The sequence below is a fragment of the Passer domesticus genome, chromosome 3 (assembly GCF_036417665.1).
Source record: "Passer domesticus isolate bPasDom1 chromosome 3, bPasDom1.hap1, whole genome shotgun sequence".
Lineage (NCBI taxonomy): Eukaryota > Metazoa > Chordata > Aves > Passeriformes > Passeridae > Passer > Passer domesticus.
The window spans coordinates 99366134-99382377 of NC_087476.1; the positions used below are offsets into that span (position 1 = coordinate 99366134).

The following is a 16244-nucleotide window of genomic DNA, read 5'->3' on the forward strand; positions in this document are numbered from 1 at the left end:
AGCTCTGTGGGGTCTGGAGTCGGGCTGGTGGGGGCCGTGGGGCAGGAGAGATGGGCACAGGCAGAGCTGGAGGGGATCATAACACACAGTGCTGCTCTCTCTGCTGCCTTCTCTCCAGACACCGAGATGTGCGTGTGATAAAAGAGATTATTTACAATAAAGGGAAGAAACAAGGTACCTGAGCTTCTTCCTTTCAGGTTTAATGGGCTTCTCATAGGTGTGCCGCTGCTAATGAGTGTTGAGTCATGCTGGCCAGATCTGTCTCTTGCACAACTTCTCCCTGCCTCCCCAGGTTGTTCTGTATCTGCCCTCTGATACTCTGCCTGATGACTAGGGCAAGCACCACTGCCAGCAGCAGGTCTTACGCAGTATTTGCTGAGCTTTAGCAGAACGGGACCCGATTGTTTCACATCGGCCGCTGTTTGCTCGGCCAACTCACTGTTTGTTCGGCTATTCCTCTCCCACCGCCCCTCCAAACCCCTCCACGGCTGCTTTAGCGGTGGCAAAGGGCGAAGCAGCCCTGGGGTGCAGCCCCAGCCGGCCCCAGAGGCCGCGGCCCGCAGCAGCAGCAGCGCCGGGGCCGGCCTGCTCCCCTCTGGCACCACCGGCACCCCTCCCTGCCCCCGAGCTCCGCCACCCACCCCAGCACTGCTGCCAGGGCCAAACACCGGGCTGAAGGTGAAAGCAGCTCTTTCCTGCTGCATGGGACTGTCAGCCATGCGGGGCCCCCGCAGCCTCACACCAGTGCCCTCCATCGCAGCCTGGGTACACATCAACCCCAGCAGAGAGCACACCAGCTTTGGTGCAGGGATGGCTCACACTGCAGCCACCTGGCAGCAGCCATGAGCTTCAGTACAACGTGATCAGCCCCCATAAATGCTTCATTTTCCTTTTCCTTCCTATTTTATTTCCAGGCTACCGGTGGAGAGGTCTCATGTGGCAGGCAGTATCCACGCGCATCATTCAGAGGCACCAATCCCATCTCTTGACAGCCCCTATGCACTGGGGAGCACTTCTCAAGGTCTGGTGTGTGAAACCTCCTGTAGCAGGACTGTGAGTCCAAAGACACAGTGTAAGTAGACAGCATTCCCTTGCTGATTCAGCTGAATGTACTGGCACATCATCACGGGGAAAAAAGCTGAAGTATTTTCACTGACTCACACGGGTCCAGAGATCCTGTTAGATCTATCCCAGCCTGACAGTGGGTAGAGCCTTCTGTGAGTGTCAGTACTCTGGGATTGCAAAGGACAGGAGGGGAAATCCCTTGTGGGGCGGAACTTGGATCCTGTCTAACACACCAAAGAGAACAGAGACCTTCCACCCTGCAACAGGCATGGGCTGCAGGGCTGCACAGTGGAGAGCCTCGCAGCAGTTTGGGTTCGTCTCTGAATCCGGCCTTCAGTCTCCGAGTGGCTCCGCATGCCAGGGCACAGTGTCCCAGCATTAAAAATACCAAGGCTGACAGATAGTGTTTATTAATAGCACGAGTGGTGTTTATTGCTGAGCAACAGTCAGCAGCTCTGAGGTTACTGCTGTTACAAGCCAAGGTCTGAGAGCATTGCCACATTGCTCTGTTCTCAGGGGAGAGAGGCTCCATCTCTGGAGGAAGAACCCACGGGGAGAGGGGGCCTGGCTGCCTCAAGGGCCTGATGTGAGTGCAGAGAAGGGATTACAGGCTGGGGGACGCCAGCTATCCTGTGTCTCAGGCCAGGATGCTACACCTGTAACTCAGAGCCCCTGAGTGATGGTGTAACGCCCAGTGCAGTTTGTGCAAACGGATGCAGAGCAGATGCCAGTGCTGAGCACCCCCTTCTTCCCAACACCTGTGTTCAGCTGTGCTTGAGGCACCATTCCCTCCCCGTGAAGAGCCTTGGTCTCCTGGGGCCTCTCTCAGATCTACATGTGGACCCCTTCCCCTGAGCCTGCCCCTGGCTCCTGCCCCATAGTTCTTGCCAGGCTCTAGGCACCAAGCTGCTGTTTAGAGGACGCTGGTTTTTAACATCCTTGTTTCATAGGGAAGGAAATTGAGGTGTAGAGAGAAGAAATGATCCACCAAGGGTGATCTACTGCTTGTGTTCCAGAGACCTCCACAGATTTCATGACAACATCTTAGGGATCCAGAAGAATAAATGGAGTAGGACACTTTGCTGGGTGTTCTGCAAAGATCTACATGCCCAACTTCTCTGAAAAGCTCTGAAACAGTCCTGAAAAAGGGGAAAGGGTTCAGAGACTGAAAAACTTGAAACCTAATAAGCTGTTGTCATTCCCCAGACTCACAGTTCATACTCTGGAGCTGGAGGCCAAATTCACTTTTCAGCAGACATTTCTTTCCCATTTTTGATCTTACTGTCCCAGCAGACTTCATGTGATGCTTCCCACTCTCCAGTTTTCTCTCCTGAAGAACTGTGCTTCCTAGTTTTTACCAGTTTATGGTTAAAACACTACAGCATGAATGTGCTACAAGCAACATCCCACTTCACTTTGTTTCTCCTAGTTTTTTCCTTTCTCTTTGTCATCACAACCAACATGCAAGGGTCTCCCTGGGAATGTTTGCCCTGGATTATCTCATTACATATTGCTTCAAGGGAAGACAAATTGCAGCTGGGAAACTGATCTACCCTGCCCACACAGCCTGCTGCACACCTGGAATGAACATTAAGTGACTGATGAGCAGTTGTCCTAATCAAAGCGTGACTTTCCTTTGGAGTCAGGCAGCGAGGAGCAAAGGCCCAGGGACAGGCTGCCATGTAAGCATTGCACTGCACACAAAACTTCTGCTCACCACTCAACTGCCTGCTATCGAGGAATCTCTGAGCTCTCAACAGAGGCCACCAGTTAATTCTTCTTTAACTCCTCACTGTTAATTCACTTACAGATCAGGCCCTAGAGCAGCTCAATACTGTTATCATTGCTGTACTGTTATCACCATTAATAGCTGAGGAAACTGAGGCACAGACCAGAGAAGTGATTGACACTGCACTAATTAGAAAACAAGGGACAGAGTTGGGAAGACAATCCAAGACTCCCAGCTCTGGCAGAATATCAAGGCACAGAATCACCTGTAATACATAACACCATAATTTTAGTAAGTTTTTTTTTTATACCAAGACAAAATAAAGGATTTAGCAAAAAGAATCTTGCAGAGATGCTGGAGCTTTGGTTTGTCTTGGCTACAAGATCCTATCCAAAACTCCTTTCATTCTCTGTAGTATCCTCCAAGCAGGTTTCCCATCCTTATACTGCCTTCCATCTTTACACCCTCTCACCCTTGGTGAGTTAGAGACCAGTCATCCAGTGCTAGCCAGCACCCCAGACTCAAAGGATTCAGTTTCCTGGTGTCTTCCAGGCTGCTTGGACTGAAAGAGCCAAGGATCTAGTTCAGAGCTATCCACAGAAAGTATTTTGTCTCTAGCATGTTCACATACTTATCATCTGAACGAGAAAATGAGGAGTTCCTGGATGCATGAACATCTGTTCACACAGGCAGGTCGGCGTGCAGATGCTGATAGAGCACACAGACCTCTTGAGCTCTCAGCTCAGCAAAAGCAAGGTGCCTTCTCTCCTTCCTCAAGGACCCTCAGTCTGGATCTAGGAGCTGGGCCGTGGATGTTTAGTCTGGAACAGTCTGTGGAACACGATTTGGTGGTGTTCCCGTGATATTTCACACAATAAGCTTAGGGAGGACAATGCAGTTGCTTTGTGAGACATGGTGATGCTGTGTCTTGTGACACAGCCTATTAGCAGATTGGCTAATGCTGGGTGTGCAGCTGCTTTCTGTCACGGGAAAGGCTGAAAGCAGCCAGAATATACCTGTGAATCCTGCCTCTAATTATTTAGAACAAAACACACTGTGCTCCTGGTTTTCCTGCATCTGTGTACCTTGCACACACATGAAAAATAACAGCCAATAACAAGAACAGAATTTCCTCTTTATGCCTTGCTGAAATCCTGCTCAGTAAACAGGATTATACTTTAAATAGGCGACGGTAGAAATACAAGGAAAGACACACAGATGCCCACATTTCTTTTAATGAAGAAACTTGCTAATCAGCCAAATTAATTTTGCTACTTCTGCTTAACCTCAGCTGCCTCTACAGCCCCTATTTAAAACATTTTGCCTCTTTGCAGGATCTGTCTGGCAGCCCTCCATCACTGCCTAATTGTGCTGGGGTGGGGTGCGAAACAGCCTGCTGAGGGAACATAACATTTTTCCCTTAATTTCACCAAATCCAAGATCTCCCTTTCTTGCTACGAGTGGCTTGGTGCTAGCAAGAATCCCAGCAGTGAACTTCCTGTGAACTGATGGAAACAGCCCTTCTCCTGGAGCAAGGAGACAATATCTGGGAGCTGTGGATAGAAAAACGAGGTAGTCAGCTAATAAAGAAAATTAACCCAGTGGACATGATTTGCCTACATTCTCCAAAGCTGGAGTTCTTTTATAAGGCTTGCCGCGGAAAGCTCTTAAGGATAACAACTAATCCCTGGATAAGGGTCAAAGTTCTTGCTGGGCATTAAAACTTGGTGATGTGATTAAAGAAAAAGTGAAAACTTGCTGTTTGGAGCAGAGCCTCCAGTGAGGAAGCTTCAGGGTGCCAGTGCTCTGGTCGGTTCTGAGTGATCCCAGGACACTGGGGATGAGGAGCTAATGGGTTTGGCTCATGGTGCTGGGATGTCTGGGGTGCCTGAAGGGGATGTAAAGATACTTTGGTGTGAAGCAGTGTAACAGCCCTCTGAAATGGTACCCAGATAGGCAGAAGGTGAATACCCTGGCACAGAACAGCTGGAACTTCACCTCTCCACCAACATTTCTTGAAGTCTCCTCTGGAAAAAAAATATTTAGCAGTTGCTGTGGATACCCCTGATTGGATGTCTGGGGTTTGTGTGTATTTACAGCCCAAGAGGCAAACAGAGCTCAAGTGACTTAAAACTGAGTGAGAAACTGTAAAATATCCACAGCAAGACAAGGATGTGTATACAGCTCCCTTCCAGGTTTAGGGAAGGTCTGCGACTGACAACACCAGAAGATGGGGAGTGGATTAAAAATAGGGTGGAACCTGGATGTAAAGGGATATGGCAAGAGCCTGAAGAGCACAGTCTGAAGCATGCCTGAGGGGACTCACTGATAGGATTCAAGGCTAGGAAGAAAAGTCATTGCTGCCAAACCACTTGCCCAGCTGAACCTCACAGTACTTTGAAAACTAATGAAATTGGGGCATGATTGCTTTCTGAGCTTTTTCGTATACTTGGGTCATATTGGATTTCACATCTTCAGGAGCATGAAAGACCAAAATCTTTTTGGTTTGGCTAAAAGCAGGTAGTTTTTCACACCACACTGGTCTTGTGCTGGTGTAAGTAGCACAAGATTCTCAGCGTTGGCCATCTTGGGCTCTAGCAGATGCCTCTTCATCTGCATAGTCAATAGCCTCAGGATCTCATGACACCCCTGTCTGGAGCAGGGCTCTCTGTAGCAGGGGGAGGCCAAGGGGCTGCCCAGGGAAGGTGCATCAGGTGTCGGGAAGGATGGAAGCTCAGGCCCTTCTGCAAACCTTCACCATGAGTTTTCCAGCACTCAAACCAATTCAAACCAGTGAGAAATGTGTCCACGGGAGTGAAGGAGGTTTCATAACTGGGAGGGTTCCCCGCACCTGTGGCTGCTAGATAATCTCAGACCTGCCCCACCCCACTCATGAGACACAGCCAGCCTACTCCTCCTCATCCTCCCACCTCACCTTGCAGGGCATCCCTTGCCTTCCATTCTCATTGCCTTTGCACTATGTCCTCCCTCTCCCAGCCAACAAAGCCCCTCCTGAACTGTGCCTTGTTGTTCCCCCTCACGCCTATCCCCCTTCCTCTTTGCTCCTGTCTCCTTCCTAAATACCAGGTGGAAGCAGATGCTGTTGGTACCCAAATACCTCTTGAGGTTCTCCTCTCTGGAGAGGAGTAGGGAGATGTGACTGCCACTGGGACTGCATGGTGAGGAGCCAATGAATTACCTGCTTTGGGAGAAGGTGTACAGAGAACCCTAACCATTTCAGCAAGAGGGGAAGCTTTCTACTAACTGGAAATAAAATAAGAATTAGTAAATGGCACTTGATGTCTGTCAAGGATCCAAAAAGAGAGGATGGGATTTGTCTTGTGCATCAAGGGAGGGAAATCAAGGGATGGAAAGTGAGGTATTAGTGATCCAGTTGGGAACTGAACTCAGCTCCCTCTCTTCCCACACCTCTGCTCTGTTCTACAGACCAGGACTCGCTGACTCCCACGGTTCCTTCAGCTGTGCTAGGCAATCCCTATCTGATGGTGAGGCAGAAACAAGGATCACCAGATGATTGAGCATAGCTACGTGCAGGACCGCACTGCATCCACTCCGTGGGCACCACCACCAGCCCAGCACTGGCAGCCACAGCACCCTCCTGACTCAGCAGCACCAAGGAGAAGGTTCTCTCATGAACTCCCCAAGCTGGCACCTCCAGCAGAAGTGATTGCAAATTCCAGAGCAAACTGAGAAATCCTCCAAAAGGATTTAGAGAGATTAGAAATGAGCAGGAAACAAAATGAGATTTAACTTGGGAAAAGATAAGCTAATGTATCTGGGGCAAAGCTGCTTTGCAGTGGGAGGGGACACCCTGGAAAGCAGAACTGCCAGAAGAGGTTGAGAAAGGGCAGCCATGGAGAGAAGCATCTAGAGAGAGACATAAGGGAATATGTTCAGAGCCAGCTGCCTCTTCTATATTTTTTGAGTGATTCACCTTTGAGTATGTTCAGCAGTAGACAACTTTTTAGGGGAAAGGAGTGTTATATTTATATATGAAAGGTGTTGGGATATTAGAAAGAGAAATGATAAAGGACAGAGCTTGATAAACTGACACTGTGGGATTTGAAGATACATTTTATGTCACTGGCCAAGAAATTACTCCAGAGGAGACATAATCAGACTCCACAAGTATATGAGGGTCTACATCAGAGAGAAAGGGAACACACCCACTGACACACTTGCAAATTTAAGGGTGAGATTAAGTTAGAGAAAAGAGAAGGTAAAGATAAGGACAGAGTCCAGGCAGTGCAACAGGTTAGGCTGTTCAGGACAGCAGCACATGGTTCACAAGACCAAAATTTAACCCCACAAATTGTTCCCCTGGGATGTCTTTGAGTCCGTGACTGGTCCCAACAATTCAGCGAGGGTGTGGATCACACTCAGTCCCACAAAGTGACTCACAAAAGTCACAGCCACTTGCACTGCATATCCAGCCACCCCAGAGGGGTACTGGTGCAGAGGGCAGTGCCACTCCCTGACTCATCAGCACCTCCTCCGGCAGCTCAGCCAGTTCTCCCAGGTGCTGTGTATCAACTAGGTCTACACTGCACATCCACAACACAGAGCGCTGGGAAGCCAATACTGCAACAAAAAATTGGCCCTCGGCCTCAAGACCAGCGTCAGATTAGTCACTGAATAACTCAGGATGATCCAATGACTCATCATTTATTATGCCTATGAGGACTGGAAACAATCATATCCTGTGCCGTTGACCCCCATTCACCACACTACCCGTAGTGAGATAAATCAAAGTAAGTAGGAGTTAGTTTCTTATCCCCAGGAGCAACAACACCTTGGAACAAACATAACTTGCTCAGGAGTCTTCAGGCTGCTTCTCCCAGATGTGAGGTCCTTGCAGTGCAAAAAAAAGAAGACTCGAACCTTCCAGCAGGCTGCCCAACATAAGGAAGGGGACTTGGAGGGAGAATGGGCAAATTGAAACAGTGAAGAAAAAAGTAGAGATGATCGACAGGAAGTTGCATTTCCAGAAGTTAGTGTCTGCACAGGCATCTGAGCAACCAGGTGAGGGGTTTCTTTGAAAGGAATGAGTCCATCATAAATCTCTCTTGGGGCTTTTGCTTCTGCATTAATAATTTCAGAACTGAGAACAGAAGGAAGGGCAGGAAGAGATGCTGGTGGGAGTCTTGCTTCTGGAGAAGAGGCTGATGACACAAGCATATACTCCCTGGTATCCATATGTTTGCGGCACAGGATGGATCCAGTATCAGCAGGTTCTCTGTAGGTGAGAAGGACAGGAAGGCCAGGCAGTGAGATGGCAGCCTGGACACCTTTCCAAAGTGTACACCATGGCTCAGGAAGGAGTTATGGGCAAACAAAGGTGAAGGACTCAGCCCTTAAAATGTCTGAAGAGGTGATGGATCTGAATTACTTGCATAAGCTGATCATTTTGCTCATCTTGTGCTGCCTCTCCCCCTTTTTTCTCCCCTTAGATAATGTTCCCACTGAAAAGGGTTGCAGGGGCTCAAAAGCTTGCATCAATCATACTCTTCCTTCACCACAGCCCATTTGATCAAGATTCAGAGATAATGCGATCTAGGGTCAAAGCTTTTCACCTCAAAGCTACCACACAGGTTGGAGCAAGGCATCTTGACCTGCATCCTAGATTGCTTTGGGATTACGTGAGCCTCCCTGGGGAATGTTCAGCAGGAATTGACACTCATCACCAGTCCTGGCAGGGGGCTGAGCAGAGCCAGACACCTTCCCTAGCCTGGGTCCCACCACGCAACACTCTCCAAGCATGGAGCACACCAACAACTCTCAGAATAGCTGACAAAGGAGGTGTCAAAGTAAGCCCCAAAGTAAAGCCCCCCTGTGCTGGCATCAAGCTTGCAGGATGCCTTCCCCCTGCTGCATGCACCAGGCTTGGCCAGGAGATGGGCAATGTGGTGGGCTGGGCAGAAGAGGCACGTGGGTGCTAAACACGCAGAACCCTACGGCAGCTGGCTGCAGTGGGCAGCCCTGATGCCTAAAGAGATGCTTGAGTACCCACAGGCTAGGGAGAGATGGAGCTTTTTTTTTCATTGCCACAGAAGTGTTTGGGGCATCTGAAAAAGCGAGGTAAAAATATAGAGCATGAACCAGCAAGATTAGCCCCATGTCACAATGTACAGGTATAGCCCAGAACTGCAGATATTTCCTGACGTCTCTCAGTTGTGCATAGGCAGCATTGCTCACCCGGATATATGGAAGCAGCAAGCTTAAAGAAATCCTTATGAAAAGGCTTTTTTGGCCTTGGGAAGCCAGCCTTGGGCAGGTAAACAGGTGGCACTTGCCCAACAAGCCCACTTCCCTTTATATGTCTGTAATCACCTCACACAAGACAGCGAGTTGCACCTCTGGAGGTACTATCCTGAGGTAGGCAGCCAGCAAACCTCTGACATTTGAAGGGGAACCTGACCCTTCTTCCCTTCATGATGCAAAGCCCCTGGGGTCCTTCCACCTCTCCACAGGAAAGGGCAAGCTTTCCCCAAAGCTGTGGTCAGGCACTCTATGCATTCCTTTCGCACCCTCCTTCACTGCTGTGCAGGGGATATCACCTCCCTGCTCTTATCCACAACTCACCACCTCTTACGAGATATGGGGTACTTGGCTGGAGGTCCAGGCACAAGTGCCTGGTTGCTCTGGGATGGCCAGCAGTTCAGCCACCCCATCGTGCAGGGTGTCAGGTACTGTGGGGCACAGCAAGGGCCAGCAGCTGCTTGTGAGGTGGCACAGTGCCACCAGGGCCACACTGGCCTGGCCCCAAATGGGGAGCTGGGAGCAAGCACGGTGCTTGCCCAGAGCAGGACTGCAGACCTTGTGCTGGATGATCTGGATTAGCCTTGAATTTCAGCCATCCCAAGCGCAGAGACTGTCTGCTCACTCACCACATGGACTACTATAAAAATACCCATCTCTCACTACCAAAGGTCTCACGGGCAGACAGTGGTGGACATGTCCTGTGAAATGAATTTCCTTTGGGCTTCCGAAGTCCTTTGTGGGACTATGCTGAAGGACAGGAGATTTATAGGCATTTCTAACACAGACACTGTAGGTGGTAGTGGAGCCCAAGCAGAGCCTGGCTGACTTAGAGACTGGATGAGCAGCGCAAGACATGAGCAACAAGGGGTTAAACCAGTTAGCAGGTGCCAAAAGGGAGAGACAGACAGGGCTTCCAACCAAAAGCACTCTTTATTCCATTGCCAGTGGGATTTTCTGTTGTGTCTGCCCAGGGCACCCTTTTCTGCCTTTCACGGTGCCTCCGCTCTCTGAATCACACAGAATAAATGCAGCAGGCACGAGGAAAGCATCAGCTGGCTGCCTGAAGATAGCATTTTAATTAGCCAGCAACCAAAACGTGGACGTGATCAGAAGCCTTTCAGGGAAAGTTCTCATGCACACGGTGAAAGGCTGTATGACGAGATCAGAGTGCCAGCCTGAAAACCTGGCCTCCCTCCACATGTCCCTGCCTCACCTCAGGCCCCGGCACAGGCGAGCCAGGTGCAAACTCTGGGTAGGGTGAGGGACAACTGCTCTCCTATGTCCCAGCCTCTCCAAAGGCAGGGTTCTCAATCATGTACAGCCTCTCCAACTACCCTGAGCTCACCTCCAACACCAAACTATGACCATGTTCCTCACAAGAGATGACAGCCCAGTTATACCCACCCTGGAGAACAAAGAAGAGTTGGACTGCTTCCAGGGCCCCAGGTAACCCTCGTCAGAGCTGGCTTGGGCAGGGTGTTGCTGCAGATGTTTAAGGCAGCTACCTTGGCTCTTCTGCATCCACACAAATTCTATGAGCCGTCCCATCTGAAATATGCCATCCAGCCACTGTCTCATGAAGTAGGTGGCTACCAGGTCACCTTGCTCTGCAGATATCCTACTCCTTCTGAGTCCTTAGAGGTAGGAAAAGGGAGGGGCACCAGGAGTAGCCAGCCCAGCTTGCCCTTGGTGGGATGGAATTTGATGTGTTTGGTTTGATATGCTGATGAGGGTTTAATGTGTTGTGACTGACAGGAACATGCTGGTTCATCCATACAGGAGACTTGGGTCTCTTCATGCTGAGATTTTACATCCAGCTCAGCTCAGGGGAGAAGCACTTACCCGAGGGTTTCAATTTTTCCAGTTTGATGACTTGTAAACATTTCCCAGATCACAAACAGGTAGAGCAGGTCTCCTGAGGATAGGCTTGCTGTCTTCATCACCTTGCACAGCCACGAGCAGAAGAGCCCATAGATCCACACAGAACAAAAACCAGTGGTGAATACACAAGGGAAGCAACTCCTTTGGGTTCCTCATGCAGAAACATCCAGACGGCTCACATTCTCACCTCACTCCTGCAGTCCACAAGACATTACTGAATACAGTGATCCAAAATGTCCTCAGGTACTCATCCTCTTTCCTCCACAGGACCCTCTGCTGAGGCAGTGACTGCAGATCCACCTGTTGAGCTACTTGAGTCCATCCTAAATAGAAGCCAGATTCTTTACCTTCACAAGAGCAGGAATGATGCAGCCATGAACTCGGTGGTCTGTATTACCCTAAGCAAGCCGCCTCCCAGACATCCAGGAAACATCCTGCATGCTCCTTTCCAGTGTGGACAGATGACTGACACATGACACATTCATCTCCATGGATAAAGAGGAAATTACACCACAAAGTTTTTCCTCCTAGACCCCAAAGCACATCACAAAAGATGCAATGGTATCAAGATCCCTCATGAAGTGATGAGCACTGTCAGAGCTAAACAGTTTTTTGTTCAGTCATCCAGGATGGCAAGGTCTGGCTGAGCCATCACTGACGGCGAGTTACATGCACACAGATCCAACTGCGAACACCAAGTCCATTACCAGAAAGGGCACCTCACAGCATTACTTTCACTTTGATTGTAAATTCCACCAGGATTGCATCTACTCATGCCTGCACAGTACCCAGCTCATGCGACTTGGCTCCTGACAGGAGAGCCAGGGTTGGGACCATCATGACACTGCTCGGCATCAGGCTGGGAAGGAACCCAGGAGTCCTGCCCCCTTGGTCCTGCCCATCACACCACCCTCTTCTCACCAAGAAGGGAACTCTGGCTGAGCTCCACACAAGAATTCTGGTGCCTACCTCCCATTCATTTAAATGGGTTTTAGGTACCTAGATGTTTTTGGAAGCTCTGGGCCCAAATCCAAGAGTCCAGCTGGTAGGTTGCTGATTCCCTGTAGCCTCCAGAGGCAATACTGGAGAAATTATTACACAATGGAAGAAAACCAGATGCAAGGCAGAAGGAGAAGGCAAAGGAAATCAAGGTCAGAATTAAATTCTTTAATACAAAAAAAAGTTTGTTTGTCGTCGTCGTCGTTGTTTTAAGATATATCTGTAATTTCTTTGTTTAAAAATAAATATGTACTAAGGAATATCTTGAAAAAATTCACTAGACACAATATGTAGTGTTAATATCTTTTTTCCCCGCAATTATTACAGATAAACAGTAGCACCAATAAATAAAATGATAACAAATATTAAAATTAAAAAGGAGAGAGATTCAAGATGTAGAATTTTCTATTTTTTCCTGTTTCTTCTTTTTACATATATAAAAAAATTGTAGTGTCTATTTAATCCGAATCACACATATACATAAACATATATATATATACAAACACATAGCCAAATATATATATAGTATGTAGATGTATATCTAACCGTTGTCTCAATAGGAATGTGTAGGGGTAGGTGTTAGAGAAATTAATTAAATAACTGCCCATAACATGCTACTGACTCTGCCAACAATTGGGGAGAGATGGGATGGGACAACAGGAAGGTTAAATTTATACACAACCAGTACAAAAAAAAAAAAAAAGAAAAAAAAAGAAAAAAAAAAGGAGGTACGGCTTATAAATAGTTGAAATTAAATATTAACAAAGAATACTGAAAAATCCCTACTCTTTAATTAAATTATCTGTTTAATTTCTAATTTAAAAAGGGATATTAAATAAGTATATAAAACACTTTCTCTTCCCTCCCCCGATCGGAAGCCTCTGTCTTGCACACGATGCAGCATGAGTATTCTACATTGCAGATGCAAGCACCCACCCGTGTGTTTTCTCTCCTTCTGAAAGCCATCAGTCGGATGGGGAGATCCTAGTGGTTAGTAGTCGCTTGTTGTGAGTCTGTTTTTAGACTGTCTTGTCTTTTTGGAAGCTTTCCGTGTTGTACATTATCAGGCGTTGAAAATTCAATTGCAGATGATGTTTGGCAGCATTCTGACACAGACCGAGTACCTTTTTGATTGTTATTATTATTAATAATAATTTTAATCACAGAACTAGATTATATATATCCACATAGATGTACAAACACACTTTCAGGGGTGTGTGTGTGTGCGCGCGTGTGTAAGGTGGGTTTCACGTACACCACAGCCTACACTGCAGATACACACATAGCCAAGAACCTCACAACACAGCTAAGGACTCCAGCTGTCTTCACATTTGATTCCCCAGCCCAAGACATGGAAAAGGGGCCTGATATTTACAGTACGTCATTAAAAAAAAATCTTGACGTTCTTAAGGGTCATTCACACTGGGCACACAAAATGAAGGCAGCAAAAGTTGCTTTCTTTTTTCCCCCCTTTCAATCTTGGCATACATATATATTATTTTTTTATATATATATATGTATAAAAATAAATATATATATATAAAAAAGAGAGAAAAACACATACATACATACATACACACAAATGCATACATTCACATACATACACGCACACCCCCACTACTGTGTATATACTTCTGATTAATATCCCTTTCCAGAAATGTTCCGTAAGCATCTTGGATGCTCTTGAGTGGCAGCTCTGTGCATGAAGAAAGCAGACAGTGCTGAACAACTGTGTGGCTATGCACCGGTCCCCATTCTTGCTTCAGCACACTGTAGACCTTGTGTCCTTCTGCAGCCACCAAGGGCGGGAAATCTAGACTCCTGTGATAATTCCTTGAACAGAAAGTCAGTGCGCATCAGCTGCCCACCATCCTTAAGAGAAGCCAGCATGTCTCTCTGGCAAAGGTTCTACAGCAAATAAAGTCAACGCAAAATGTACACTGACATCCCATGTCCCAGCAAGGCAGGCAGGTTATGAGACGAGTAAGGGCGAAGGTTGGGGGAAGAGAGGGGAGGAGGAATCCTTGATCACGGAGATGGCCATTTCCTTGGCCTTTGACCCATCGCACCCTAGGATGCCGCTCTTTGGAACTCCCTGCCCATCCTCTCCATCACCTCTCCTCCCTGTCCCAGGCAAGGAGAAGGTGGTTTGTGGTACAGCACACTCTACAGAGAAACAGCGGAGGCCGCACAAGTCAGTTAGAGTTAAGAAGTTTACACCCAGCGCTTCTACTCAAGTCCAGTCTTAGCTTGTTTCTTATGCCCCAAGTAGCCCGCTTGTGTCCACAGCAGTCGAGTATTATCCAGTGAAGACACCAATAACATTAGCAATGTTAAAAAAAATAATCAGTATATATATATATATATATATTATATATATATGTGTGTGTGTGTGTGGTTAAGATATACATATATGTATATATAGATGTGGTTAAAATATATATACATATATATATATGTATATGCATGTATACACACATATATATGTATGCATGGGAAAACCCATCAAATACACCCCTATAAGTCTTCCTGGCTCTGTTATTTAGCAGCATAAAAAGAAAAATAAAATAAAACAGTTCAAAACCCAAAGGTGAATTCTGTGCGGCGGGTGCCTTGGGGAATGTTCCTTCCGGAGTCCATCGTCCGTACTGAAAGTGCTGTGCTCTACCGATCCTTCATTTTTAGGGTTCATTTGGATTAGTGTTTTGTTTTGTTTTATTCTGTCCAGGCGAGAAATCAGGCTCCAGAAACAGGGCTGTTTCCCCTTCTTTTCCGCTGCTCACCGTCTTGGTTTTTCACATCTGTCAAAGAGAAGGAAGGAAAAAAAGACAACAGGGGTTAATGTTTGTGATGGGGGTGCAGCTAGGGCAGGGAAGGGAAGGAAGGGTGGTGGCTAATGTGTTTAAGAGCACATGGTGTTAAGACATGGCATGACGTCACTGGTGGGGTGAGTGCTGTGCAGATGGGGCAAATCAGCTGAGAATCTTGATCCCACAAACGAGTCAATGAATTCTATTCCCCCAGGCTCACCTAGTCAGAGAGGGGGGATACTCAAACAAAATTTTGGAGCAGAATCGGTGGCTTCCTCACAGATAAGCTGAGTGTCTTGTTTGCATCTCTGCACACCATACACACAAATACACACAAACACAGAAAAACAAGGCTAAGCAATGCATGCAGAGACACACCCTTGGCTCTCCACCTAGCCTCTTGTTTTGGTTGGAAGCAGTGCAGACAACAAGGCCCCATGCAGACAAGAAGGTGAAAAGTAAGTGCTTTTCATTCCACTAGCTGCTGGGAGTGGGGGATAGCACCAGAGAATAGCAGTAGCCTGAAGAAGCAGCAGGAGAAATGAGAATTTACCCTCCCCTGTAGGTCCCAATACTAATTCTACAAGAAAGAGCAAGAGGAACTTCAGCTTAAGCAGCTTTTTATCTGGAAACTGATAAGCTAACCACTCCTATGACTCCTTTCCATTTTTCTGGCCAACACATTGCCTCTGAAACCTCCTTAGTGCCTATTATCCCATCACAGAGAGGGACTGGTAAGAGAAACTTGAAAACCCCTTCTGCTACCATGACTTCCTTGGGCTATTTTTTTTTTGTTTGTTTCTCATTGTATTTATTACTATTTCTGACCCTTCAAACTCAGTGGGGTAATTATCAGTTACTCTGGACTTTGAGAAAAGGCGCAGGGGGAAAAAGGCCAACATTAAGTCTGGTCTCAGACTTCAGGGGTTTTACTTGCTAGAAGTTTAACTCTGGAAGTCACTCTATTCTGGTCCCTCCATCAATTACTTTCTTACTGAAATTACAGCACCCCAGAAAAATTCTCTGCATACAAAGCAGTTTCCACCATGCTGGCAGTGCCAATGCCTCTCTGGCTTGGACACAAAGAATTTTCACACCCAAAGAAAGCACTTGTTGCTTGTAACAGCCTTAGCCACCTAGCCAATGGATGTCTCCTCTTTTCAAGATAAAGCCACAGAGGACCCTGGATCTCTCTCCCTTGTATTCTCCCCTTGAGCTGCTGCCATTGCACTACTGCAGAAACAGGAACAATCTCCTGGATCTCTGTGAAAGGGATCCGAGTTCAGAGTCACAGCCAAGTGCTCATTAGCAACCTCATTTCTCTTGTCTCCTCTACACAGGTAGGATGATCCCACACCAGAGGTGCACACGTAGCTTGTGCGAGTCAAGACACCACACTGAGTTCACCAAAGTGCTCAGGTGAGAACTGGGAATCCGTTTCTTTACATGTCTGTGCCACAGATGGTGTGTGACAGCAC

The 16244-nt window shown here is 47.4% G+C and overlaps 1 protein-coding gene and 2 long non-coding RNA genes across 9 annotated transcripts in view; 1 reads left to right on the plus strand and 2 right to left on the minus strand.

Moving 5' to 3' along the window:
* The window catches only part of LOC135297270 (uncharacterized), a 48675-nt gene extending 48157 nt beyond the window's left edge, over nt 1–518 (minus strand). For all 4 annotated transcript variants that reach the window (XR_010359316.1, XR_010359317.1, XR_010359318.1 and 1 more), the window contains exon 1: nt 179–518. This is a non-coding gene — a long non-coding RNA (uncharacterized LOC135297270). The remainder of the gene's footprint in view (nt 1–178) is intronic.
* LOC135297271 (uncharacterized) lies at nt 1–13437 on the plus strand. The gene is made up of 3 exons (XR_010359320.1): nt 1–174; nt 915–1072; nt 6242–13437. It is a non-coding gene; the product is annotated as an uncharacterized LOC135297271 (long non-coding RNA).
* Nucleotides 12104–16244, minus strand: part of VEGFA (vascular endothelial growth factor A) — a 23084-nt gene continuing 18943 nt past the window's right edge. For all 4 annotated transcript variants that reach the window (XM_064414628.1, XM_064414625.1, XM_064414626.1 and 1 more), the window contains one exon: nt 12104–14757. In XM_064414628.1, the coding sequence (XP_064270698.1) occupies nt 14736–14757 (22 nt within the window). In that variant the 3' untranslated portion in view covers nt 12104–14735. The remainder of the gene's footprint in view (nt 14758–16244) is intronic.